This window comes from Oreochromis aureus, linkage group 3 (assembly GCF_013358895.1).
Source record: "Oreochromis aureus strain Israel breed Guangdong linkage group 3, ZZ_aureus, whole genome shotgun sequence".
Lineage (NCBI taxonomy): Eukaryota > Metazoa > Chordata > Actinopteri > Cichliformes > Cichlidae > Oreochromis > Oreochromis aureus.
The window spans coordinates 100,106,381-100,132,540 of NC_052944.1; the positions used below are offsets into that span (position 1 = coordinate 100,106,381).

At 42.8% G+C, this 26,160-nt stretch overlaps 1 protein-coding gene and 1 long non-coding RNA gene across 2 annotated transcripts in view; both read left to right on the forward strand.

Annotated features, from left to right (window-relative positions):
* Positions 1–3,676: 3,676 nt before the first annotated feature.
* LOC120437829 lies at positions 3,677–5,799 on the forward strand. The gene is made up of 3 exons (XR_005611432.1): positions 3,677–3,735; positions 3,820–3,921; positions 5,745–5,799. It is a non-coding gene; the product is annotated as an uncharacterized LOC120437829 (long non-coding RNA).
* A 513-nt stretch (positions 5,800–6,312) lies between these two features.
* Positions 6,313–26,160, forward strand: part of LOC120434836 (protein NLRC3-like) — a 40,017-nt gene continuing 20,169 nt past the window's right edge. The window contains exons 1-6 of the mRNA XM_039603280.1: positions 6,313–6,317; positions 6,465–6,543; positions 9,100–9,301; positions 9,452–11,237; positions 22,617–22,790; positions 23,099–23,272. Of these exons, the coding sequence (XP_039459214.1) occupies positions 6,313–6,317; positions 6,465–6,543; positions 9,100–9,301; positions 9,452–11,237; positions 22,617–22,790; positions 23,099–23,272 (2,420 nt within the window). The remainder of the gene's footprint in view (positions 6,318–6,464; positions 6,544–9,099; positions 9,302–9,451; positions 11,238–22,616; positions 22,791–23,098; positions 23,273–26,160) is intronic.

Consider the following 26,160-nt stretch of genomic DNA (forward strand, 5'->3'; position numbering starts at 1 on the left):
GAGCCTATTCAGAGTCCACATGAACACTGAGTGTGACTAAACATCACAGCACAGTCACACTTCCTCTGTTAAAGAGGATCAAACAGTGGCAGATGTGTGAGGAACGTTTCATGTTTTATAAATCATTAGAGTTCACGTTTGTCCATTACATATTCTCCAGAATTCATCGAGAATATTCAACAGTCTCCAATGATCCTGTAGGGTGGATTTATCGAGGCATTATCATGTTCAATTTCTTCAAAGGAAGTACAGGAGAAGTATCTGTCATTTAAAAAGATGTATTTTTCCATGAAAACTTTACAGCGCTGGACCTCTCTGTGAGAGCACCCATCTGAATTCAAAGAAAGGATGACCCTGAATCGGGACATACAGTTTTATACCCCAACAATAACACAACAATATTACTAGAAAAAGTTGCATTTCCTGCGAAAATGCAGTGTGAATGCCATGTAGTGGAATCTGAAAAAAGCAGAAAAAGGAGAGCTATCTGTTGAAAACACTGTGTAGAATCTGAAATCTGCTGAAAACTGCTTTATTTGAAAGACTACCCTGGAGAGTGTCAAGAAAGCAGATTGCATGCAAGCAGGGAAGATGTGCAGCATCTGTCACATGTAGGACTCAAACCCTTACCACCACATCTCACAGCAGCTGCGAATCCCACTGCACCAAACCAGTTCTGGTCTCAAACAAAGATATGATAGAAAAAAAATGTGCACTGTGCAGAAGAAGCTAAATTGTGCTGAAAAGAGGTGAAAATGCTGAATGTTCAGGAAAAAGAGATAAGGAACCTGAAAATTGTGCTGAAAAGAGGTGAATCAGCAGAATTTCTGCTGAAAAGAGGTTTCTGCTGAAAACAGCTGAAAAAGCTGGGATTTGTGCTGAAAAGGGGTGAAAAACTGAAAATTCTGCTGAAACAGGGTGAAAAAGCTGAAATTTGTGTTGAAAAGAGTTTAAAATTTTTTTTTAACTGTTAACTGAAAGAAATGTTGCCATAAGTGGGATTTGAACCCGAACCGCCCAGTCTGAGAATGGCTGCTCATCTCACTGAGCTAAAACACAGCTCAACCCGGCACGTGAAATCAGTAACCACATTGATAATGTGTTCCATTCATTTCAATGGGCAAAAATATTGCATAAAAATTCAATATCTCAAAGAGTATAGAAGTTATAAGCACCAAAAGATATAGCCGGCATTAGCAGAAAGAGCAGAATTTTTTAAAGTTTGAATGGCAAAAATCGGATAAAAACTGAGGGAGTACTTAAGGCCAAAGAAAGTGGCAAGTAGAATAATAATAAGGTAGAATAAAGAATAAAGAGAAACAGGAACACTATAGTATGAATGCCTCACGGCAATTCTTCCGGAAAACAATGTGTCAGGCATGATGTCTCTCTTCAAGCCTCCTTCCCCGCCCGCATCTGACTTGAATGAACGAGATGAAAACTTCACTCTGCCAAGCCTTGGTATTTATTTTTTATCCTACTACTGATTTTATTCATATAGTTTGAGACATTCTCTTCGGACTCCCTTTGGCCTAGAAAATATCCTCCAAACTGTTATCTAGATTGAGCATCTAGTGTAAGCATGCAGCAAAAAAAAGACACTCAGCACTTCTACATCAATTCTCAATATGGCAAGCCATTCCGCTGGATGAGGCTTTTGACCCTGAAAATACAGAGCACCAACTCGTAAAAAGACCACATATATATGTATATACATATGTATATGTAACATGGACGTGTGTCCCTCTATCCCAATAAAATGATCCACCCTACTGGCACCAAATGTGATACCTAAAGTGTTCGGATCTAGAGCTTTCCAGTGTAGAATCACCACAAGGCTACTCAGATTCGCACTCAATAACCCACTAGGTTTGGAAAGGAGATTGGCAGTAGCAGACTCAATGGAAGCAAATAAGACCTCCAGCCCACACAACACACAGGACCACATGCTGATGAACAGGAAATTGCTTTATGTGAATAACTCATTCAATTTCACTTAGGTTTTGTTAAAGTAGGGATACTCCTAAAGTAAAATTAAATTACTCAAATATACCAAAAAGTAATCTTAACAACTTAAATGAGTTAGAACAAAGAAAACAAATAAAAATACTACAACAACCCCAACAAAACAGGGAAATGCGGAACTCCTTGACTGTCCACTGGGTGTGAGCCTCCAGTTTCTTATGGTGTCAGACAACATAGTCTCACTCCCAAAGCATAACGTTTTATGGTAGGTGACAAATCGTTTTTGGGCACCCAACACACGACATCGGAAACGTGAGGAAATATGAGAACTATTTGGACTCAATCTACACGTTTACTCTTTTTCTTAAAATCGCTTGGGAAAACACTATTTAACGCCATTAAAGTGCTGGTTGACGTTAGGAATAAGGTTATGGTTAGGGCTGGAATACAGGGCTGGAACGTCTAATAGCATAACTCCACTGGATTTCATCCATAGCCCAGCACGTACTGTAAGAATGCGGATGGTCACTTTTCGTGTTCCTCAGGAACGCCGCGGGACGTGACAAAACGTCAGGCTGTAACGCCTCGTGGAGTGAGAACGGGCTCTGTCAGATGATTCAGTCATCAGTTATCTGGGTTCGAGAACAAGAAACAACCTGAGTCTCAGGCGGAGGAAAAGGTAGCAAAGGAAAGTAATAAAGTTGCTCTCTGGTGGAAACCCTTTTGTTTTCTTCCCCTACCGCCCTCCTGGTACGGCAGGCATCAATTATTTGGCGTCCTGACACACAGAAGGCCTCCAAAGTAAAAATGGCGTCTTAGATCCACAAAGGCAGCTCCTCACATGGCACAGATGGAATTGTCCCTCCAAAAAAAAAAAAAAAAAAAAGTCTGCACACAAGTATGCTTAGACGTCCACATTAATGTCTCTTTCATTAATGCATTTGTTTCTTTTAAATAAGAAGTAGATTTGCATCGTAACTATTGTAACAGATGAAATAAAAATATATAATAAATTGAAATAACATTTGCATACCCTAGCTTTAAAATGAAAAAATACACAGCATTTTAGTAAAACATTGAGGATAAATCAACTAGATGCATTATTCGGAGTTGTAGCTACAGCACGGCTATTAAACGTGGACTCCGCATCCACGTAGTGGCCCGTGACTGAACTAGGCTCAAGGGAAAAGAAAAAATGCTAACACTCGCAATTACCAAAATAACTGTCATATTATTGCGGTACTATAAAAAATATCTGTATATCGTTAACCAACACTCACAGACTATTCTGACTGGTTATTATTATTTTTTCCCTCCCAACACACTGAACCACATTGGTAGCATTAATTGAATTCAGCTAACTCACTGGAATAGTTCGGAAAAAAGTTCAAGGAATATTCCGACTCCCAAACTCCAGTTTGTGTCATTCAATGCATCGTGTGTGCTTCATGGCTCCATCTAGTGGACTGATAGTAGAGCAGCTGACTGCAGCTTCCTCTGCCTCACACTGCTGTCTGACTGCATTCAGCTGACACTGAGATGAAGCAGGAAAGAAGCAGCTGCTATTTGGACAGCACACATGATGGAAAGCAGGATTTTAGTTGATGTGCACATGAATGATTTGTGTTTCCTCTGCAGGTGAAGGTAGAAAGTGTGTGTGAGCTGATGTGAATTGAGCAGCATGGATCAGTGTGAGGACAGAGAGGAGGGAGTCCCTCCCTCTAAAACCACTCTGTGTGGGGAACATGAGAGCCAGACCAAAGCTCAGAGGTGAGATGACCATCTCTAACTGTCCATGACTCTTCTCCATGTCACAGCTCAGCACTCACATCACTGCTCCATCATTATTCACAGGAAGAAACCTGCACCTCCACCCAGCTCTGTGTTCTTACAGAGTGACCGGTCTAAAGATGGTGATCCTGACTTTCAATCAGGCGTGTGTCGTCCTGCAGAGAGGTAATGTGTGTGTAAATGCTGTTGTGTGTTAGTGAATAAATCCTCCGTCATGTTTAATGTCAGCTCTGTTTCACACACATGTTCATATGTGCAGCGGTGTGTGTTGGAGTGTTTCCACAAACACAGCAGATACTCAGAGATTATTTTTAGGAAGGGGAAATGTTCTCAAACTCTCTCCTAAAACTCTTCACTCAATCTGATCCCCACTTCCTGCTCCTCAGCAGTGCTGCTGTTTTCATGAACCAGGACAGAAATGAACTGAACTGTTGTTTCCTCATCAACTTCTTTCTGTCTGCTGAATCTGTAGTGAATCAAAGTGAAACGTGTGTGAAAATGTTAATGATCCAGTTTGTTAGATGAACGTGTGAATGTTGCAGTGTGCTGTTAAACAGTAACACAGTAACTGTGACGTGTCCTGATCTGACAGTAGATCATGTTTGTGTTCTTGGTCACATGACACAGGTCAGCTGTTCACACAGAGTTCAGCTTTATAGGCTGGAACAGTTTGGAATAATACTGGGAACGATGGTTCTTATATGGAGCTTTTCTCCTCTGAGCTCTTTGACACTCGCCTCATTCACACATTTATACGAGTGTGTTTCCTCTTTTCCTGTGAGTTTCTGTATAAATGATAACACACAGTTAGTCGCTCACACTGCATCTTTCATTGTTAATCTCACCTTCAGTGTCACACAGACAGGATCTGATGAGCTTCTTGTTCCTATAATGAAGTGACTGATAAAGCTCCTTTCAAACATGAAGCAGTGATCCAGCTGCTGTTGGCAGCAGGCCGACCACAGTGATGAATCTGCAGACAGCTGGATCAAATCAGAGGAGTTTACTACACCTTACTGACTGTGCTGATCTCACAGTGAGAGCAAGTTTGTTCCACAGTGTTGATGCTGAAACAGTGAAACACAGTCCTGTGTTTGAACCCTGACCTTTGACCCTGTAACAGTCATTTATTCTCTGGTCTGAGGGTCTCAGCTTGAAGATGCTCTGAGATATAAAGTGCAGCTGTAACATGTAGAGATTTGATTAAACTGGATTCTGCAGTGAACGTGAAGCTGCTGCAGTGATGTGTTCACTGTCCTCAGTGTGTGTAGGAGCTTTGCTGCTGTGTGTTGTACTGACTGTAGATGAGACACTGCTGCATCATTTAGGCCTGAACACACTGAGCTGCAATCATGTGATCAGGAGGAAATGATGGTGTGGATCAGCTGATCAGGAGCATTGATCGCACTCTAGAAACCTTTGTAACCTGTACAAATGAGACTGAACTAGACTTCTGTTTGCTGCTTAACATTCACATGCTGATCAAAGATGAGCTCAGATTTCTATCAGAGTGTTTTCACTCAGTTATTATTGTTCAAGGTGGAGAGATGAGATTAAAAATGCCTTTGACTGTTTCTCAACACTCAAGTACTCACGTTCTTGGCAGAGATGGCATCATACCACTGTTTTATGTACTGATATCATAAATTTGGATATGGATCTGATATGGTCTATTTTATAATCACTAAAACGGCTTTTTTAAATCTATCTTGCTGCATTTTTTACTCAAATTTAAGAACAAACAAACACTAAAGCTGTTCTGTTATACCTGTATGCAAAAACTACACTGCACCTAAAATATCTCACAGTTCAGCAACACTGATCTTTTATATAAACTGTTAGCAAAATTTTAAGTCTGAGTATTTAAAGTAATATTCAAAAAGTACAGTGTTGGTAATGTCACAAGAAAAACAATGGTGTATCCATATAAATGGCCCACCCTGCAGTCTGTGTGATCACAGCTGCTTCAATCATGTTTGTGTCTGCAGAGGTCAGAGGTCACAGTCTGCAGGGTCCAGCTGTCCGTCTGTGAGGAGTGACCGGTCCAAACGTGACCCTCCACTCTTCAGTGGTGAACCTGGACCAACGAGGTCAGAGAGCTGTGATGACTCCTTTACATGTTTGTGTTTCCTGGATAAATATGACCTGAAACATCCTCAGATTGTTACAAAGATTCATTAAAAAGAAAACAATGAAAGAGAAAAGATCCAAATGTTAGACTTGGTCATTTGCTGTTTGAGGACAGTGATGCTCATATCTGTGGGGAAAGTGTGACCTGAGTGGGTTCATGTTTGTCTTTAAAGAACAGAGCTGCTCTGATTCTCTTTGTGTCTGATCTGTTAAACAGTCTGAGAGGTCACACAGAGACCCAGCAGCTAAAGCCTGGATCATACTGGCTGCTGTTAATCAGACTCCATCAGGACAACACTGAACCACAGTGGTGTTCATGGAAATCAATCAGTGCAACTTTACACTGTATTACCAAAAGTACTGACTCGTCTGCCTTCACACATGTAAACTTGAGTGACATCAGATTCTGAATCCACAGCATTTAATATGATGTCAGCCAAGAGTTCAACATATAACAGCTTAAACTGTTCTAAAAAGGATTTTTCACAGGTTTAAAATTAGAAAGGCTAAATCTATATTTTAATAATGAAAGTGGCTTCATGTGTGTGTGTGTGTGTGTGTCTCCATGGTTCCTCCAGAGTGGACCAGCAGAGCTCAGAGGTTCCCAGTGGTCAGTCTGCCCAGCAGCATCAAACACAGCTGGACTCCATATTTATGGTCTGTACGTGTACAACAACTACTTTTATTATTAATAATAATACATTTATTTATAGGTCCCTTTCAGAACACCAAGGACTCTGTGGACTAAATGACCAAAAGAAACAAACTTTGAAATCAGACGGTGCAAATGTGATCACAGGGAAACGTTTTAAACATCGAGGCTTTAAACAAAAACCAAAGTGAAACAGTTTGTAGTCGAGATCAGTGGGAATGAAGCTGAATAACTGTCTGTGAAGGTTCTCAGTCATCCAGGTCATCGTAGTCAAAGGAGTTTGCAAAGAAAAGCGTCTGGACTTCTTTAAGTTGCTTGAAACGTCTTCAAGCAACTTAAAGAAGTCCAGACGCTTTTCTTTGCAAACTCCTTTGACCAAGCTGAATAACTGTTTCTTCAATAACTTTTAGCTCTTAAAAAAGAACTAGCTGAAAGTCTGGCTGCTCTTATTAAAAGTACAGAGAAATTATGGGTCATTCAACACTTGTGCACAATATAAGAGTTTAAATGAATCTAAAGAATAAGTCAAAATCCTACAATCATACTGAGAAAGTCCATCCATCCATCCATCCATCCATCCATCTTCATCCGCTTTATCCGAGGCCGGGTCGCGGGGGCAGCAGCCTAAGCAGAGAAGCCCAGACCTCCCTCTCCCCAGCCACTTCCTCCAGCTTATCCGGGGGAACACCAAGGCGTTCCCAGGCCAGCCGAGAGATATAATCTCTCCAGCGTGTCCTGGGTCTGCCCCGGGGCCTCCTCCCGGTGGGACATGCCCGAACACCTCACCCAGGAGGCGCCCAGGAGGCATCCTTGTCAGATGCCCGAACCACCTCAACTGGCTCCTTTCGATGTGGAGGAGCAGCGGCTCTACTCTGAGCCCCTCCCGGATGGCCGAACTTCTCACCCTATCTCTAAGGGAGAGGCCAGCCACCCTTCGGAGGAAGCTCATTTCTGCCGCAGTAAAAAAAATACTGAGAAAGTCATCTACAGCTAACTATCCAAGTGGATTTGTTTAAGACAGCTCCATCTGCTAGTGGCCCTCTGCAGGTGCATGAAAGGGGCGTGTTTATAGTGAAAGTAGTAGAGAAAGTAAACCCCATGAGAAAGAGGGAGGACTCTCAGCGGCTTCCAGCTCATATTCAGACATTTGACTTCTCACTGAAAGCAGCAAGTTTGAGTGTCTGTGCCTTAATTAGAAGAGATAAAATGGCCATAGTAATTAGAGTTGATTGAGCAATGCTGTCCTTGTAATGTAGTTTATGATTTTGGACAAGTCCAGTTTTTCTGTAGAGCCTCTCAAGTTGGCGAAAGCAGTCAAAGTTCACGTGTAAACCAGAGCAGCAAATCAGGTCCAAATGTGTTGTTCACAGTGAGTGGGATCATCATTGGCTGCTATGTTAACATCCTGCAGCAGGATGTGTTTGGTCAGAGAATGGATAGATCACTAAGTCATTGTTGAGTTTAGGGGGATGGTAGACAGCTGGAGTAGGTTCAGCCAGTTGACACACAGTAGATAAAAATAACTGAAGGCAGGAGCAGACACCTGTATGACTTTCCACCTCTCACATAGATTATTGTCCCTGGGCAGAGCCACAGGGCTGGTAGATGTAAACAAAGCTGGAGGAGAGGATTTATTCAACTGAGAAAAGTCACAGAGTTGTGTCTTGATGCTCAATCATCCAGGTAAGTAAATCCCAAAAAGGTTGATTCTGTTCATCTGGACGTTTTCAGTGGGAGAAACGTTTCATCATCATCACAGTGACTTCTTCAGTCTCAGCTGACTGCAGGTTATAAACAGGACATTTGTATAATGACTGAAACGAGCAGCACTGAAGGAACAATGGGCTGGGAAATCAGTTCATTGATCATTGGTACGCATATTGTCAGGACCATTGATCAACAACCACTGATCAATGGCCATGAGTCCCATTCACAGAGAGTTGGGGAATGGCTGCAATCACAGCATTGTAAGATGGTGACAGATGTACCCTTAGGCCCCTCCTCCATTCAGAGATGGTCTTTTCCTTTTCACATAAACGGCCTCCTTGACTCCGCCCTCAAACCAGCGTTCTCATTTACTCAGGACCTTCTTGATGTGATGCTCTTCTGCTTCCCTGGCTGCTGTGTCTGTGGGGATGGTGTTTGTTTTGTGTTGTAGCGTCCTGATGACGCCCAGTTTGTGCTCCAGTGGATGATGAGAGTCAAACCTTAAACACTGATCTGTATGTGTAAACAGAGTGAACCTTTAAGACCAGTTGTCTATATGATCAACTCAGTCACCTGAAACATCTCCAAGTTTCTGGCTTTGATTCTCAACCCATTGGTAGTTCAGCTCTGAACACCAGTGAAATGTTTCTCCCACTGAAATCGCTGCGTTCATATGAACACAATCAATGTTTTGGGATCATGGAGTTGTGGACAAAGTCTCAGTTAATCAAATAAAGTCAAACTTACAATTGGTGAGGAGATCGTGGATGATATGCTCCTTGATCATAAAGAAGTGGATGTTGTGTAGACTGAAGTTCAGAGCGGTGGGTCATTCATAAAGTATTCTGTTCCAGCTGCTGGAGGACAACATCATCACTTTTGTGAAGAACGAGCTGAAGAAGATCCAGAAGGCTCTGAATCCAAATAAGCCCCAATGCTTGGAGTTTCAGAGGGAGGATGATGAGCAGAGGAGCAGCAGAGAGGCATTTGTGAAGATCACAGTGGACTTCCTGAGGAGAGTGAAGCAGCAGGAGCTGGCTGACCGTCTGCAGAGACGTAAGAGGATTTCAATAAAGATTTAAGATGCTGGATAAATGAGAAATGACTGACCAGTGTGTTCAGTCATTACTCAGTGGGTCAGAAATTGTCATCAGCATTTTGTAAAATAGGATTGTTGAAGTTGTATTTTTAATTATTATTATTCAGAACTTCCAGCTGCAGTTTGTCATCGTAACCTTAAGGCTGCTCTGAAGAAGAAGTTCCAGTGTGTGTTTGAGGGGATCGCTAAAGCAGGAAACCCAACCCTTCTGAATCAGATCTACACAGAGCTCTACATCACAGAGGGAGGGACTGCAGAGGTCAATGATGAACATGAGGTCAGACAGATTGAAACAGCATCCAGGAAACCAGACAGACCAGAAACAACAATCAGACAAGAAGACATCTTTAAAGCCTCTCCTGGAAGAGATGAACCAATCAGAACAGTGCTGACAAAGGGAGTGGCTGGCATTGGGAAAACAGTCTTAACACAGAAATACAGCCTGGACTGGGCTGAAGACAAAGCCAACCAGGACATCCAGTTCATATTTCCATTCACTTTCAGAGAGCTGAATGTGCTGAAAGAGGAAAAGTTCAGCTTGGTGGAACTTGTTCATCACTTCTTTACTGAAACCAAAGAAGCAGGAATCTGCAGCTTTGAAGACTTCCAGGTTGTGTTCATCTTTGATGGTCTGGATGAGTGTCGACTTCCTCTGGACTTCCACAAAACTACAATCCTAACTGACCCTAGAAAGTCCACCTCAGTGGATGTGCTGCTGATAAACCTCATCAGGGGGAAACTGCTTCCCTCTGCTTGCCTCTGGATAACCACACGACCTGCTGCAGCCAATCAGATCCCTCCACAGTGTGTTGGCATGGTGACAGAGGTCAGAGGGTTCACTGACCCACAGAAGGAGGAGTACTTCAGGAAGAGATTCAGAGATGAGGAGCAGGCCAGCAGGATCATCTCCCACATCAAGACATCACGAAGCCTCCACATCATGTGCCACATCCCAGTCTTCTGCTGGATCACTGCTACAGTTCTGGAGGATGTGCTGGAAACCAAAGAGGGAGGACAGCTGCCCAAGACCCTGACTGAGATGTACATCCACTTCCTGGTGGTTCAGGCCAAAGTGAAGAAGGTCAAGTATGATGGAGGAGCTGAGACAGATCCACACTGGAGTCCAGAGAGCAGGAAGATGATTGAGTCTCTGGGAAAACTGGCTTTTGATCAGCTGCAGAAAGGAAACCTGATCTTCTGTGAATCAGACCTGACAGAGTGTGGCATCGATATCAGAGCAGCCTCAGTGTACTCAGGAGTGTTCACACAGATCTTTAAAGAGGAGAGAGGACTGTACCAGGACAAGGTGTTCTGCTTCATCCATCTGAGTGTTCAGGAGTTTCTGGCTGCTCTTCATGTCCATCTGACCTTCATCAACTCTGGACTCAATCTGCTGGAAGAACAACAAACAATCTCTGAAACAAGGCAATCTGCAGAGAAACACTTCTACCAGAGTGCTATGAACAAGGCGTTACAGAGTCCAAACGGACACCTGGACTTGTTCCTCCGCTTCCTCCTGGGTCTTTCACTGCAGACCAATCAGACTCTCTTACAAGGCCTGCTGACACAGAAAGGAAGTAGCTCACAGACCAATCCAGAAACAGTCCAGTGCATCAAGGATACACTCAATGAGAATCTGTCTGCAGAGAAAAGCATCAATCTGTTTCACTGTCTGAATGAACTGAATGATAATTCTCTAGTCCTGGAGATCCAACAGTACCTGAGATCAGGAATTCTTTCCAGATATCTGTCTACTGCTCAGTGGTCAGCTCTGGTCTTCATCTTACTGTCATCAGAAAATGATTTGGATGTGTTTGACCTGAAGAAATACTCTGCTTCTGAGGAGGCTCTTCTGGGGCTGCTGCCAGTGGTCAGAGCCTCCAACAAAGCTCTGTAAGTAAATATGTACTCATGCCAAATTTAAATTGGCAGATGTTCGTTAGCCGTACACACACACACACACACACACACACACACACAAATATATATATATATATATATATAACACCCATCTCGCTCCTGCGGGCGGTTTATTGTTCAAGCTCGGGTCCTCTACCAGAGGCCTGGGAGCTTGAGGGTCCTGCACAGTATCTTAGCTGTTCCCAGGACTGCGCTCTTCTGGACAGAGATCTCCGATGTTGTTCCCGGGATCTCTGAGCCCTTGGTATTTCTCCAGCTTCTCGTGTTCCTTCTTCCTGATATTGCTGTCATTCGGAACCGCTACATCGATCACTACGGCCGTCTTCTTCTGTTTGTCTACCACCACTATGTCCGGTTGGTTAGCCACCACCATTTTGTCCGTCTGTATCTGGAAGTCCCACAGGATCTTAGCTCGGTCATTCTCCATCACCCTTGGGGGCATCTCCCATTTTGACCTCGAGACTTCCAGGTTATACTCGGCACAGATGTTCCTGTACACTATGCCGGCCACTTGGTTATGGCATTCCATGTATGCCTTGCCTGCTAGCATCTTGCACCCTGCTGTTATGTGCTGGATTGTCTCTGGGGCATCTTTACACAGCCTGCACCTGGGGTCTTGCCTGGTGTGATAGACCCCAGCCTCTATGGATCTTGTACTCAGAGCTTGTTCTTGTGCTGCCATGATTAGTGCCTCTGTGCTGTCTTTCAGTCCAGCTTTGTCCAGCCACTGGTAGGATTTCTGGATATCAGCCACCTCCTCTATCTGCCGGTGGTACATACCGTGCAGGGGCCTGTCCTTCCATGATGGTTCCTCGCCTTCCTTCTCTTTCTTGGGTTTCTGCTGCCTGAGGTATTCACTGAGCATGCTGTCAGTTGGGGCCATCGTCGTGATGTATTCGTGGATGTTTCTTGTCTCATCCTGGACTGTGGTGCTGACACTCACCAGTCCCCAGCCCCCTTCCTTCCGCTTAGCGTACAGCCTCAGGGTGCTGGACTTGGGGTGAAACCCTCCATGCATGGTAAGGAACTTTCTCGTCTTTATGTCAGTGGCTTCTATCTCCTCCTTTGGCCAGCCTATTACCCCAGCAGGGTACCTGATCACGGGCAGGGCGTAGGTGTTGATGGCCCGGATCTTGTTCTTACCGTTCAGCTGACTCCTCAGGACTTGCCTGACCCTCTGCAGGTACTTGGTGGTTGCAGCTTTCCTAGCGGCCTCTTCATGGTTCCCATTCGCCTGCGGGATCCCCAGGTACTTGTAACTGTCCTCTATGTCTGCAATGTTGCCTTCTGGTAGTTCAATCCCCTCAGTTCTGACTACCTTCCCTCTCTTTTTTACCATCCGACTACACTTCTCCAGTCTGAATGACATTCCAATGTCATTGCTGTATAGCCTGGTAGTGTGGATCAGTGAATCGATGTCTCGTTCACTCTTGGCATACAGCTTGATGTCATCCATGTACAGGAGGTGGCTGACAACCGCTCCGTTCCGTGAGTCGGTATCCGTAGCCAGTCTTGTTAATGATCTCACTGAGGGGTTCAGGCCTATGCAGAACAGCAGTGGGGACAGAGCATCTCCTTGGTAGATCCCGCACTTGATGGTGACTTGTGCTATGGGCTTGGAGTTGGCCTCTAGTGTAGTACGCCACATCCCCATTGAGTTCCTGATGAAGGCTCTTAGTGTCCTTTTGATCTTGTACAATTCTAGGTATTCCAGTATCCAGCTGTGGGGCATTGAGTCATAGGCCTTCTTGTAATCAATACAGGCTGTGCACAGGTTGGTCAGTCTGGTCTTGCAGTCTCGGCTGACTGTTCTGTCTACCAGTAGCTGGTGTTTTGCGCCTCTGGTATTTTTGCCAATCCCTTTCTGTGCCCCGCTCATGTATTGACCCATGTGCCTGTTCATCTTAGCCGATATGATGCCTGACAGGAGCTTCCATGTAGTAGTGAGGCAGGTTATTGGTCGGTAGTTGGATGGGACCGGTCCCTTCTTGGGGTCCTTGGGGATCAGGACCATCCGACCTTCGGTTAGCCATTCCGGGTGTCTCTCGTTAACTAGCAGCTGGTTCATTTGTGCTGCCAGACACAAGGCGTGGCGTGAACCATGTCGGGCCCTGGTGCTGTCCAACTCTTCATACTGGAGACCCTTTCTTGGATATCTGCCACTGTGATGGTTACTGGACCCTGTTCAGGGAGGTTGCTATGATCTGCCCTGAGAGTACACCTTTGCTGGTTCTGTGGAGAACAGCTGGTTTATTCTCCTGCCTTCTATCTCTCTGGTGTACCTCCTCAAGCGGCTGTGAGTCTTTGCTTGGCAGTTTCCAAAGCCTCAGGTATGGACAGCTTGCTGTATTTCTTATGCACCTTCTTTGTCGCGCCTTTCTGCAACTCCGTTAGTTGGCTAACCTCCCTTCGTGATACTTTGATCTTGCCCTCTAGCCTCCTTCTCCATGGAGGGTACTGCCCCTTGTGGCTGTTCAACTTGTAGCCAAGCATCTCACTGATCACTGCTGCCGTAGTGTAGATCAGCTTGTTAGTGTCGGTAATCGTGGTTGTAGGTATCATCCATAGTGCTGCATTAACATCATCTAGCAGACCTTCTGAGAGTACTTCACGTAATCTTGGTAACCGGCTACGGGGGATCCAGGTTTCAAGCTTGGCCATGATCCTATCTTTCAGGTCAGTTCCTCTCGCACTCAACGATCCTTCTCCTATCGCACTTGGGGCTATGTACCCAATCTCGGGTGGGGTGATGATATCTCCCCTGACCTGGCGTCCTGACTCCTCCTTGCCGTAGCATTTATGTTGTACCTTGTCAATCTCTAGCTGTGAGAGCAGTCCCTTCTTTCGAATGTTGGAACACTGAGCTACTAGTTGTTTCGCCGTCATTTTGGATGTTGGGTATCGAAGAATCCATAGGTCCCTCATCCTATTCATGTAACCCCTTTCCGCCAGGGTTACTTGCGTAGTAGCATTCCAACAACACCCTGTTTTCGTCTCTTGCCCACCGATGCCTTCTTGTTCCAGTAGCCCACTTGTCGTCAGGGTGTCCTGGTTCCTCAACACCTGACGCGGACCTTGTTGATCCGGGCGACGTCCGAGCCGGCATGCCTTCATATTTATCTGTCTCGCTCATGTCTGTGGTAGGCTTGCTTAGCATAGGGGGTCTAGCCTTAGGACCCTTACTGGATACAGACGCCCCCAGGCGGGAATCGAACTTGCGATCCTCTGCTCCAAAGGCGTGTAGTCTAAGATTCCATAGTTCCCTCATCCTATTCATGTAACCCTTTCTGCCAGGGTTAGTTGCATAGTAACAGTAACCAACAGCGTCCTATTTTCATCTGTTGCCCACTGGTGCCTTCTTGTTCCAGTAGGGTGCCCTGGTTCCTCAACACCTGACGTGGACCTTGTTGTTGTATTTAATAACCCGATGGTCCTTGAGGCTGGGCAAACAATCTTGGAGTGTGAGGATTATAACCAGTGATGGGAATAACGGCGTTACTAACGGCGTTACTTTTTTCAGTAACGAGTAATCTAACTAATTACTATTCCTATCGTTACAACGCCGTTACAGTTACTAACAAGAAAATGCGGTCGTTACTACTTTTCAACAAACAGACGGTTGAAGCTTACCGCATCTTATATCAGCTGCAGGAAGTAGCTGACTACGTAAGTAATCTGGACGCTACTGCTTTAAGCAGCTGCGCGCTCCCATGGGCGGCAATCACGATCACTGTCTAGCACAACAGCTGGAGCTAAGGAGGCAAAACAATTGCATGATTGCTGCTGTTTGACTGAGGAAGAATAAATTAGTTGTGGTAAGCCAATCACATGACCACTTCAAGACAAAGCAACAGGGAGACATATACCAGTTTTGATACTGTGTTGATAGGCCACGTAAAACCAGAGTCATGATAAACAAGATATACGTGTGTTATTTCCTCAATAGTTTCATCACGTTTACTGTCTAAGGGCAGCGCTACCAAGCACTCTCTGGTTATGAGCAAACAAAAAAAAACAAAAAACAAAAACAGAGGACATTTTAGGAGTGACGGCAAGAGAGAGCGAGAGCAGAAAAAGAGATATAGAGCGAGTTTTGAGATGTGAGAGATTTGTGATGTTTAGCGTGTTTGAAATGTGTAGTTGTTGTGTTGTCTTGTGTAGTTAGTGTGTAGTGTTGTGGATAGTTTTGTGTTGTGTGTCAGAACAATGAGGCGACTGCTGTCTTCAGGTAGAAACAGGAGTGATACACCTGCTGCTGTCAGACCTGCAGGTATCAGGCTGTGATGTTCTCCTTTATAGTGGACAGAAATTATGTTTTTGGAGTGGCACAAATAATTTGTGTGGCATCTTATTGAAGAACAGCTGATTGTTCTGTAAATATTTGCATTTAAAGTTATGAAATATGATTCCTTAAACATGTTTGTGGTTGTTACAGTGAAAAATATAACCTTTTCTACTCTGATTTTGGTTTTTGTCTGATTTTAGATCAATTGTGTTAATACAGTATGTCAAAATGAAAACATGACTGTGAGGTTGTGCTGAAAAGAATGATACCAAACAAGGCAAAGTAAATAGTTTTTAAAGGTAAAATGTGGAGGGAAAATCAAAAGTAGTTAAAAATGGCCAATGGACCCCAGAGGGTTAAACGTTTTTTTTAAAGTAACACAATAGTTACTTTTCAAGTAATTAATTGCTTTTAGAATCTTGTAACTCAGTTACTAACTCAGTTACTTTTTTGAAGAAGTAACTAGTAACTTGCCCAACACTGATTATAACATCTCCCTCCTGACCGGAGGTCTTGGCTCCCCCCTTGCTATAGTATTTGTGTTGTGCCTTTTGAAAGAAATGGCGAGATGGCGCCGGTGTGTGGCTTGCAGTCTGTCACTGTCAGTGTCATGTTTGTTTGTTTTGATTTTATTGATTATTGTAATAAATGCCAACTCTCTCTTGGTGTATGATCGCCTAACCCTACTGGATCTCCGACCTTCTGCCAAAGGCTGGGCAAAGTGGAACCAAGCTGGACATAAAACTTTGCCCCCGCTAATATCGGAGATCCTGGCTCACCTGTGCCGTGTTCCAGATCCACCACTCCGGCATAAGTGCCGTCGCCGGGGTCGCCGGGCTGGCTTCCTGGTGAAGCTGAAAGCTTCTTTAAGGTATTCTCTTAAGCCCTTATCCAGAAAACAAGGAGTGGCACCAAACTTCCCTTTCTCTCGGCGATCGTTGGAACCTGTCTGTGCCTGGCTGGTACCTGTCATCGGCCTGGATGGGATGTTCCAGTCCCGAAAACCCTGCTCTCCTCGCCCCCGCCGGCGTGGTGTGAATCTGCGGAACCTGCGGCCTCTGTTTTGGGCTTCTAGGACGGCTAGTGACTGGTAAATGCTAGGTCCCTAGTGAACAAAACGTTTATCCTGAAGGATTTTTTCACATCCCGAGGACTGGATTTTCTCTGTGTGTGCGAGACGTGGCTGAGTGCCGGTGAGTGCAGCATCTTCTCAGATCTTCTACCTGGCGATTGCTGCTATTTTAATTCCCCGCGTATGTTGGGCCGAGGAGGAGGAATAGCTACGATCTTTAAAAGTCATTTTAAATGTAAGCAGCTATCAACCCCGTCGTTCTCCAGCTTTGAACTGTCTGTGTTTGAGTTGGGCTGCTCTCACACAGTGCTGTGTGCGGTGGTTTATCGGCCTCCAAAATACAATAAGGACTTTGTGGGTGATTTTGCTGACTTCTTGGCTGAATACATGCCAAAATATGATCGTGTTCTTATTGTTGGGGATTTTAATATTCACGTGTGTTGTCCTGATATGCCCATGGTGAAGGCCTTTTTAAACCTTATTGATTCGTTTAATCTGGTGCAATGTGTGACAGGTCCCACACATGAACGTGGACACACACTTGATCTTGTTTTATCTCATGGCTTTTCTGTTTTTAACATAGAGATTTGTGATGCTGTGTTTTCTCACCACAGTCCTGTGATGTTTCAAGTTCCTCTTACCTGTGCCTCAGTTAAACCTCGCGCTGCTGCTCAGTGCTGTCATGTTTTTAACTCCTCCACTGCTGAACACTTTTCAACAGTCTTTGACCAGATCTGTAAGATCCCGGATTTTTTATGCAACCAGACTGAGGAACTGAGCTCATGGTTTTATTCCACCTGTCGGACTGCTTTGGACACTGTGTCTCCATTAAAAACCAGACTGCCTAAAACTAAAGCTGAGCCCTTGCTGAACAACACAACCCGAGCTGTCAGACTGTTGTTGAGCCGAGTGCAAGTGGAAAAAGGACAAACTACAAGTGTCATTCCAGATGCTGGCGTCAATATCAAAGAACTGTAAAAGATGCCAAAAGAAAACACTTATCTGACATTATTTTGTCAAACTGCCACAACCTGTGTGTTTTATTTAAAACTATTAACTCTGTTCTTAGTGCAGCATATAAAGACTGTATCGAGCCCTCTTCAGAAGCCTGTGAAAATTTTTTACACTTTATTATTGAGAAGGTCTCCTCCACAAGGGCTCAAATCTGTCCTTGTGCTCATGACCTCTCAGTCTCTGTTTCCTGCTCTGCTGTCTTTGACAGGTTTGAGCCTGTGACTCTGTCCTTTTTAAAGGACACTGTTGGTCGTTTTAAGCCTGCAGGGTCTCCAAATGATGCTGTCCCTCCTCAACTTTTAAAAGAGGTGTTACCTACAGTTGGTCCTTTGGTTCTTGAGCTGGTAAACCATAGTCTGATGTCAGGCGTTGTCCCTAAAGATTTAAAACATGCAGTAGTCAAACCCCTGATTAAAAAAACCTGCTCTTGATCCTACAGTTCTTGCAAATTACAGGCCTATCTCCAAACTACCTTTTCTTTCCAAAATTCTTGAAAAAGTAGTTAACAGCCAAATAATGGCCTTCCTGGAAAAGCAAAATGTGTTAGAGGTTTTCCAATCTGGTTTTAAACCCTTTCATAGCACTGAATCAGCCCTTTTAAAAGTTTTTAATGACATATTTTTAGCGACTGATGCTGGGGACTGTGTTGTTCTTGTGCTTTTAGATTTGACAGCTGCGTTTGATACAGTGGATCATGCCATTTTATTCTCTCGTTTGGAGCACTGGGTGGGCATTAGGGGCACAGCACTGGAGTGGTTCAGGTCCTACTTGGCGGGGCGAACTTTTTGTGTCAGCCTCGGTGACTATGTCTCGTCCTCTGCTCCCCTCTTGTGTGGTGTCCCACAGGGCTCACTTCTAGGCCTCCTCCTCTTCTCTTTATATCTGATTCCTCTTGGTTCTGTACTGAGAAAGCACGGCATTGCTTTCCACTTTTATGCTGATGTCTGTCAGATCTATGTCCCTCAAAAGAAAAAAGGCAGATACCTTACACAGCCATTACTTGATGATGATGAGATGATGAGATAGCCTTTATTTGTCAGTTGCAGGTCTTTTGCCCTTACTTCAGTGTCTCGATGACATTAAGGCTTGTGTTGGAAAGGCTGTCAGCTGTGTGAGGGAGCCCCCTTGTGGCGAGAGAGCACAGCTGCACTATTGAGCACATGTTCCAGTGATCAGAGTTTATTCGAGTTAACACAGAGCAAAAGCCACCTGGCAGACTGACTCAGCAGGGGATGTCTGCACACGGTGTGAGTCGTGTGCGTCACTAAAGAATTGTGAGTAGTTGTGGAGCCCTGCCTGGAAAGGACAGTTTTAGTCTTTTATGCCATTTAGACATTTAGTGGATGTAGAAGTGCAATGTGTATTGACCTGTTCGCTATGTGGCTAGTTACCGCTGCTAATGCTACTTGTTATGCTACATACTTGCTAGCTGTAAGCTAAACCCATTTGGTGTTTTGTGATATATTGTTGTTGGGTGTATGGGCAGTCAGTGTCATGTACTGTAAGGGTTTGGGAGTAGTGTATGAAACTTGTGCATGTAGATGTTCATATAGGAATTTCCATTTGTAGTTCTGGTTACATTCGAAGAAAGCTAATGAATCATAATTCATGACTCAGATGTTTATTACCTTCAGTATTCTGTATATGTTCTGTTCACAGACCACACCCACACCCCTCACCACTCTGTAAGCCTGTGGTTGCATTACTGTGTTGCTGTACTGTGCTGTTAAGCTAAGGAATCACAGTAAAGACGGTATAACCTTCATCTGTGCGTCCTGTGTGTTCTAACCGACACACCAAGGTGAACACCACTGCTATTCAGCCAACGCCTATACAGTCCTGGGTTCAACCCAAATTAACAGCTTGGATGTCTGTTAACTTTTTAAAATTCAATGATAAAAAGACAGAGGTGATGGTTTTTGGTAGCCCCACTGAGACCCCCAATGTGTATGTAGATTCCCTGGCCCAGTATGTTAAGCCAACTGTCACAAACCTGGGGGTCAAAGTGGACTGTGATCTGAAGTTTAATAATCAAATTAAGGCAGTGGTAAAATCTAGCTTCTTTTACCACAGGCAGCTGGCAAAAATAAAGCCAATTCTTTCACGGCAGCACTTTGAGACAGTGATCCACGCCTTTGTTAGCACTTGGCTGGATTACTGTAATGCACTTTATATTGGGGTCAGCGCATCATATATTAGTCATCAACAGAGGGTGCAAAATGCCACAGCTCGTCTTTTAACTGGCACTCCAAAGTTTGAGCACATTTCCCCTGTTTTAGCTTCACTTCACTGGCTGCCCATTTCTTTTAGGATTCATTTTAAAATTCTTTTATTTACTTTTAAAGCTCTCCATGGCCTAGCCCCATCTTATCTCTCCGAGCTGCTACAGCCTTATACACCCACCCGCTCTCTCAAGTCAGCTGATCAGCTGCTCCTAAATGTACCCAGGACTGGGCGTAAACTTAGAGGAGATTCTGCTTTTGCTGTAGCAGCTCCAAAACTGTGGAACGAGCTTCCTTTAGAGATTAGACAGGCCAGTTCTTTATCTGTTTATAAGTCACTCTTGAAAACCCACCTCTTTACCCTGGCCTTTGACACCACGTGAGATGTTGGTTTTTATTATTATTTATATTTATGTGTTTTTTTATTTATTTTGCTGTTTTCTATTATTCTATTATTTTAACTTATTTTCTGTACAGCACTTTGTTCCTGTGCTGGGTATTTTACAGTGCTTTATAAATAAAATTGGATTGGCTTCATAAATAAAATTGGATTGGATTGGTACCTCATCAATCTCCAGCTGATTCAAAAACTGCAGCAAGAGTACTGACAAAGATTAGAGAGAGAGAGAGCATATTTCTCCTGTATTGGCTTTCCTTCACTGGCTCCCTGTTAAATCCAGAATTGAATTCAAAATCAATACCCCATCTTATCTTAATGACCTCAATCCCAGATCACCCCATTAAAGCACTTCTCTCTCAGACTGCAGGCTTACATGTAGTTACTAGTGTATTTAAAAGGAGAATGGGAGACAGAGTCTTCAGTTTTCAGGCCCCTTTTCTAGAGAACCAGCTTCCAGTTTGAATTCAGGAGAAAAGACTGTTCTGTTAATATGATTTTTGGGGTTTTCTCCGTTTTCTTTATATTATTTCAGGGTAATTGCAAATAAATTGAATTGAATATAAATAAATGAAATAGTTGCTTCTTGTGTATGTTGGCAGAGCAGGGCGATGTGGCCAAAAATATATATCACGATATATATTTGAAAATTTGCGATAACAATATAAGTGACGATATAATTTCTGCGAGACAAAATACAACTCCACAACTTTACTAGCGCAAAAAAACCCCATCCTTTTTTTTTTCCACTTAAACAAGCAGCTGTTTTTTATGTGCATTAAAGCTATATAAAAATTTAACAGTGCAAATGCAAATTCCTTGCTGAAAGTTTAACCAAAAGGCATTTCCAGTAGAAATGGGCTGACATATCCTGAGCATAACCATGCATAATATCCACTGAAGTTAAAAAGAGGTGCTTTGCAACATTAAACTGCAGTGTGCCAAATAAAAAAGTCAAATACGTATTTTTCCATAAGGTGCACGGGATTATAAGGCACACAAACTAGTCAGATAAATCAAACTTTATTCAACTCATTCTTCTTGCTTCCTCCACTTCTGTACCATTGATTCATTAATGCTGTATTCTATCACAGCTGCTCTATTCCCATGTTGTTGCAATATATTAATGACTAACCTCATAATGTGGATGGATTTTCTCAGTTGTTCTCCTGACTGAAGTTTGGTCCGTTTACAGCATCCTGCCATGCGATTGCATTTGTCCCTAACCATCGGGAACCTTCACGTTTCCACTTTTATCGAGTGGAAAAGAGTTAGCGTTCATCCTCCAGCTTCACTGTTTATGTTATGCTAACACAGCTGTGTCGCTAGCGATCACGTAGCACATCATTATATACCAGCTAGTCCAACTTCAGTAACCCTACAAACGTCACTGCTGTTTAGTTTCCTGTCTTCATTTATGTTGGAAGTGATAGCAGAGCTGTACATTTGATTTTTTTCAGAAATCTCTCAGTCAGAACATGCTAGATCATGCTTAGGTAACTAGCGAAACTAGCAAGCTAACTTCCGCTAACTTCCAACTCCGTTAAATGTAATAAATTCGTTTTTCATGGATGCCTGGATGTTAAACTTCATAGTTACACCTGGGAAAGCAGCAATGCTGATCGTTTTATTAAAGATGAAAGAATTTAGACAGTTTTTAACTCTCAGTGATGCTGCAGTGTTCGTTTGACTTTGGGACCTGAAGCGGACGGAGTTTAGGACCCAGGTTACTACCAGATTTACGAGCACCTGAGTCCGACAAATACGGCAATAACGACGGCCCGCTTGCATGTTCTACAAAAAAGTGCTTTGTTGTGTATCTGACGGACAAACACCAAACCAGTTCCACATCACTGAAGTGGCACCATTTTTACAAACCAATTCTGGTTCATCCGTTTCACTCAACAATCCACTTTCCCCCTTCTCATTCTCCGTTGCCGCCGTGCTTTTTCGGCCATGTGTATGAAAACAAAGGCACTGCGCATGCGCGTTTTACCCATATTCTATCGCGATATTTCATTTTCTTATCGTTGCTTACAATTGTACCGGTATTACCGTGAACGGTATAATATGGCCCAGCCCTATATGTTGGAACATTAAGATAACATCTATATTGATGTTAGTCTAGATGTTGGATATTCCACACCCACATACACCCCTTACATAACTGGTCTGTTACATGCTTGGTCAGTTGCAATTTTGATCCTGGACGGACATCTCTGTGTCTTATAATGTTGGTACCAACACACACAGGGAACACGTGCACACACACACACACACACACACACACACACACACACACTTGTATGTCAGTACAATTTAACAGAAATTGTTATATTTGTTCTTGTTCATTAATTTTCAGAATGAGTGGCTGTAACCTCTCCGAGAGAGCCTGTGTATCTCTGTCCTCAGTTATCAAATCACAGTCCTCTACTTTGAGAGAGCTAGATTTGAGTAACAACAACCTACAGGATTCAGGAGTGCAGCTTCTGTTTGATGGACTAGAGACACCACACTGCGAACTCAAAATTTTAAGGTGAGATCAATGATATTCCATTGTTGCATGTGGTTTTTTTTTGTTTGTTTTGTTAGTTTACAAAAATACATTACAATTATAGGTCTTTAACTAAGACCCTAAACTTTATCCATCTGTAGCTTTGTATTTTCAGTATTTCAATCAATTTTATAGTAAAATGCCATATTTGTGGTTAAATAACATAAGGCAAGAAGGATTCCAGCCAGTCCTAAAACAAGATGTAATATTATTACAAAATCACCACTGAACCATCAATATACTTTAACATAGTTGTTATTTGGTTTTTTGTTCTTTCTTTAATTTTTCAGGCTGAAAAGCTGTAACCTCTCAAAGAGAAGCTGTGAAGCTTTGTCCTCAGTTCTCAGTGCCAAGTCCTCTAGTCTGAGAGAGCTGGACCTGAGTGACAATGACCTCCAGAATGATGGACTGAAGCTTCTGCTTGTGGGAGTGAAGAGTCCACAGTGTAAACTGAAAACTTTCAGGTCAGGATTGAAACCTTTCCACTTGTAATTTAAAAAAGTGATTCATATTAATCCTCAAACAGCTAGCTTTTATAAAATAAAGTGATTTTTTATTTTCCTTTGGATGAATTCAGAATGACTGTTTTATTATTGTATAATTGCATTTTTAGATTTGTTTGTTAACCCTCTCAGGTCAAACTAAGTTTTTGTTGCTAATGCACAAAAGAATATCTGCAGTGGTACTTCTGAGTAAAAAAAACTCATAAAATATATATGTGGGGTAATCAGGTTGTTAGCTTTTAACTGTTGCAAATCTGCAATGCCTGACTTAAGAGGGTTAAAGACAAATTATATATTACATTGGTTAGTTTAAACCAGAGGTAAGCAACCTTTATGATGATGAGTGCCATCTAACATTTCCTCAGAAGACAATGTGCCATATGATTGCATTAGCTATAAATTTAATAACGTTCTATATTAACAGTTACACACTATATAGAACCACTTTATAGAATTATATTTGTTCGCAGATGTTAGCAGCTATCAGCTGTTAATAATAATAATAATAACAACAACAATAATAATAATAATAGTTATTATTGTTATTATTACAACCCTAAATCAGAAGGTCTGCTGAGTTAAGTCCAGGAAACTGGAAACACAATATTAACAGGACTAACAAGGCAAGAAACATGAGGGTTAATTTACCATTGTGAGGTAGTGCATGATCTAGCGGAGAGTGGAAATCTGAGCTGGTCTTAAATGCAGGTCTGCTGACTACTGCTGATGGATCATAAGCGTAAGGAGGCAAAAGCAGGAACTAGAACCCTGGCCTAGAGGGTGGAAACTGGAGCCAGGAGCTGGAGTGGAAAATAAACTAACTTTTTAAAACTATGTTTCTTATTGCCATTGATTGTATTGACAACATATACAGGCATATGGGGCATGACATAAGGTTATTCTATTCTAATGGACTGAAATGAATGCATTTTAAATGGGAGACATGGAATAGGTCTGTGAAGGTTCTCAGTCATCCAGGTCATCGTAGTCAAAGGAATTTGCAAAGAAAAGCGTCTGGACTTCTTTAGGTTGCTTGAAGACGTTTCACCTCTCATCCGAGCTTCTTCAGTTCTAAGGTCAAATGGCGAGAGAGTCCCAGATTTAAACCCAGTGGGAGTATCCCCCCAAAAAGGGACAAAGGACCCCCTGGTGATCCTCTAATCACATGAGCCAAGGTGTGAAAGCGGGTGTGGGACCTAATCAGCTCACCCGAAACCCTTCCTTATAATGTTACTGGAGGCCAATGTCTTCCACAGTAAGTATATGGTTAGATATGATATTTCTAAGTTTCTTAGAGCTGAGTACAACAATCTGTTTGATTTGAATTTAAAAGCAAATTAAAAAAATGAAGGTTGTCCAGGTCTTTATGTTTTTAAGACATTCCTGCAGTTTAAACTAATTGGTGTGTGTTATTTGGCTTCATGGATAGATAAAGTTGTGTTTCATCTGCATAGCAGCATGTACAATTGTCATGTATTTAATATATATATTGCTGATGATATTCGCTGATTATATTGCTTTATAAATAAAGGCCCAACTGTGTGTACAGTCTGTGCCAAAAGTCCTGACAGGAAAGGACATGCTTTTGCAGAGCGTGCTTTTGCACCGAGAAAGTGAAACTAAGCAGAATGTATGTGACGTCTGAAGTACCGAAATAACACCATATAAGACACATGTTGAGCTTGTAATGTTAGAGATCCTGCAACTGGCGTTTGGGCTGTGCAGGGGTCTCTCTCTTCCGGAAGATGATTGAATAAAAAGAAATACAAAATGTTTTGACCACTATGATTCGGGTTTTCTCTGTTCTATCATAGGGACAAAAGAATCGGGGGTTAATACAATGTAAACAGAATTGGTCCTAGCACTGAACCCTGTGGAACTCCATAAATAACATTAGTGTGTGAAGATGACTCTCCATGTATATGAACAAATTTAAGTCTATTCAATAGATATGATACAAACCACACCAGTGCAGTACCTGTAATACCTACAGTGTGCTCTAATCGCTCTAATAGGATATCATGGTCAACAGTATCGAACACTGCACTGAGGTCTAGCAGGACAAGCACAGAGATAAGTCCACTGTCAGAGGCCATACGAAGAGCCTTCAGTTAATCCAAATGCTGCAGCATGAGTAGTGACAGGGACCAGGGTTTTAATAGTTTTGCAATTTTCATTAGTTTTTATTTTTATTTCGTTTTGACTTCAGATTTTTGATTTTATATTAGTTTTAATTAGTTTTTACCAATTGTTTGCTAGTTTAGTTTAGTTTTTATTTTTTTGAAAATCCTTAGTTTCAGTTTAGTTTTGATTAGTTTCAGTTATAGTTTTAGTTGTGTTTGCAATAAAGTGTAACAAAATCCCAGTTTCATCATATCAGTCATGCTCTTCTGCTTATCCTTGGGTATGTTGCTATTCCAGCTACCATACCCTGCACCCTGCACAGGTCGCCTGTCTGTCGCAGGGCTAACACGCAGAGACAGACAACTCACATTCCCACCTATGGGTTCTTTAAATAAATAAATAAATAAATAAATTAGGGCAGATGAACAACCGTTGATACCAGGCAACTATAAAGGTATATCTTGGCTAATGAGACTATTAACTCTTGCAGCACCGGTGTTCGTAATTTTGGTTCAAGTGAATTGATAAACCTTTTGAAGGCAATTGACTCACACAGTTATGTAGATATCCCAGTCCTGTTGTCTCGGGATGCATCACGCTGCCTTGCCTGGGGTTAGCTTGTCTTTTCTGGGGATGAGGGTTGAGTGTGCTCCCTTACCTTCTCAAGGTAAGCTAGGTTAGCCTTCTTGTGTGAGCTTTTCAAGTGCACTTTAAGGTTTGTGGGA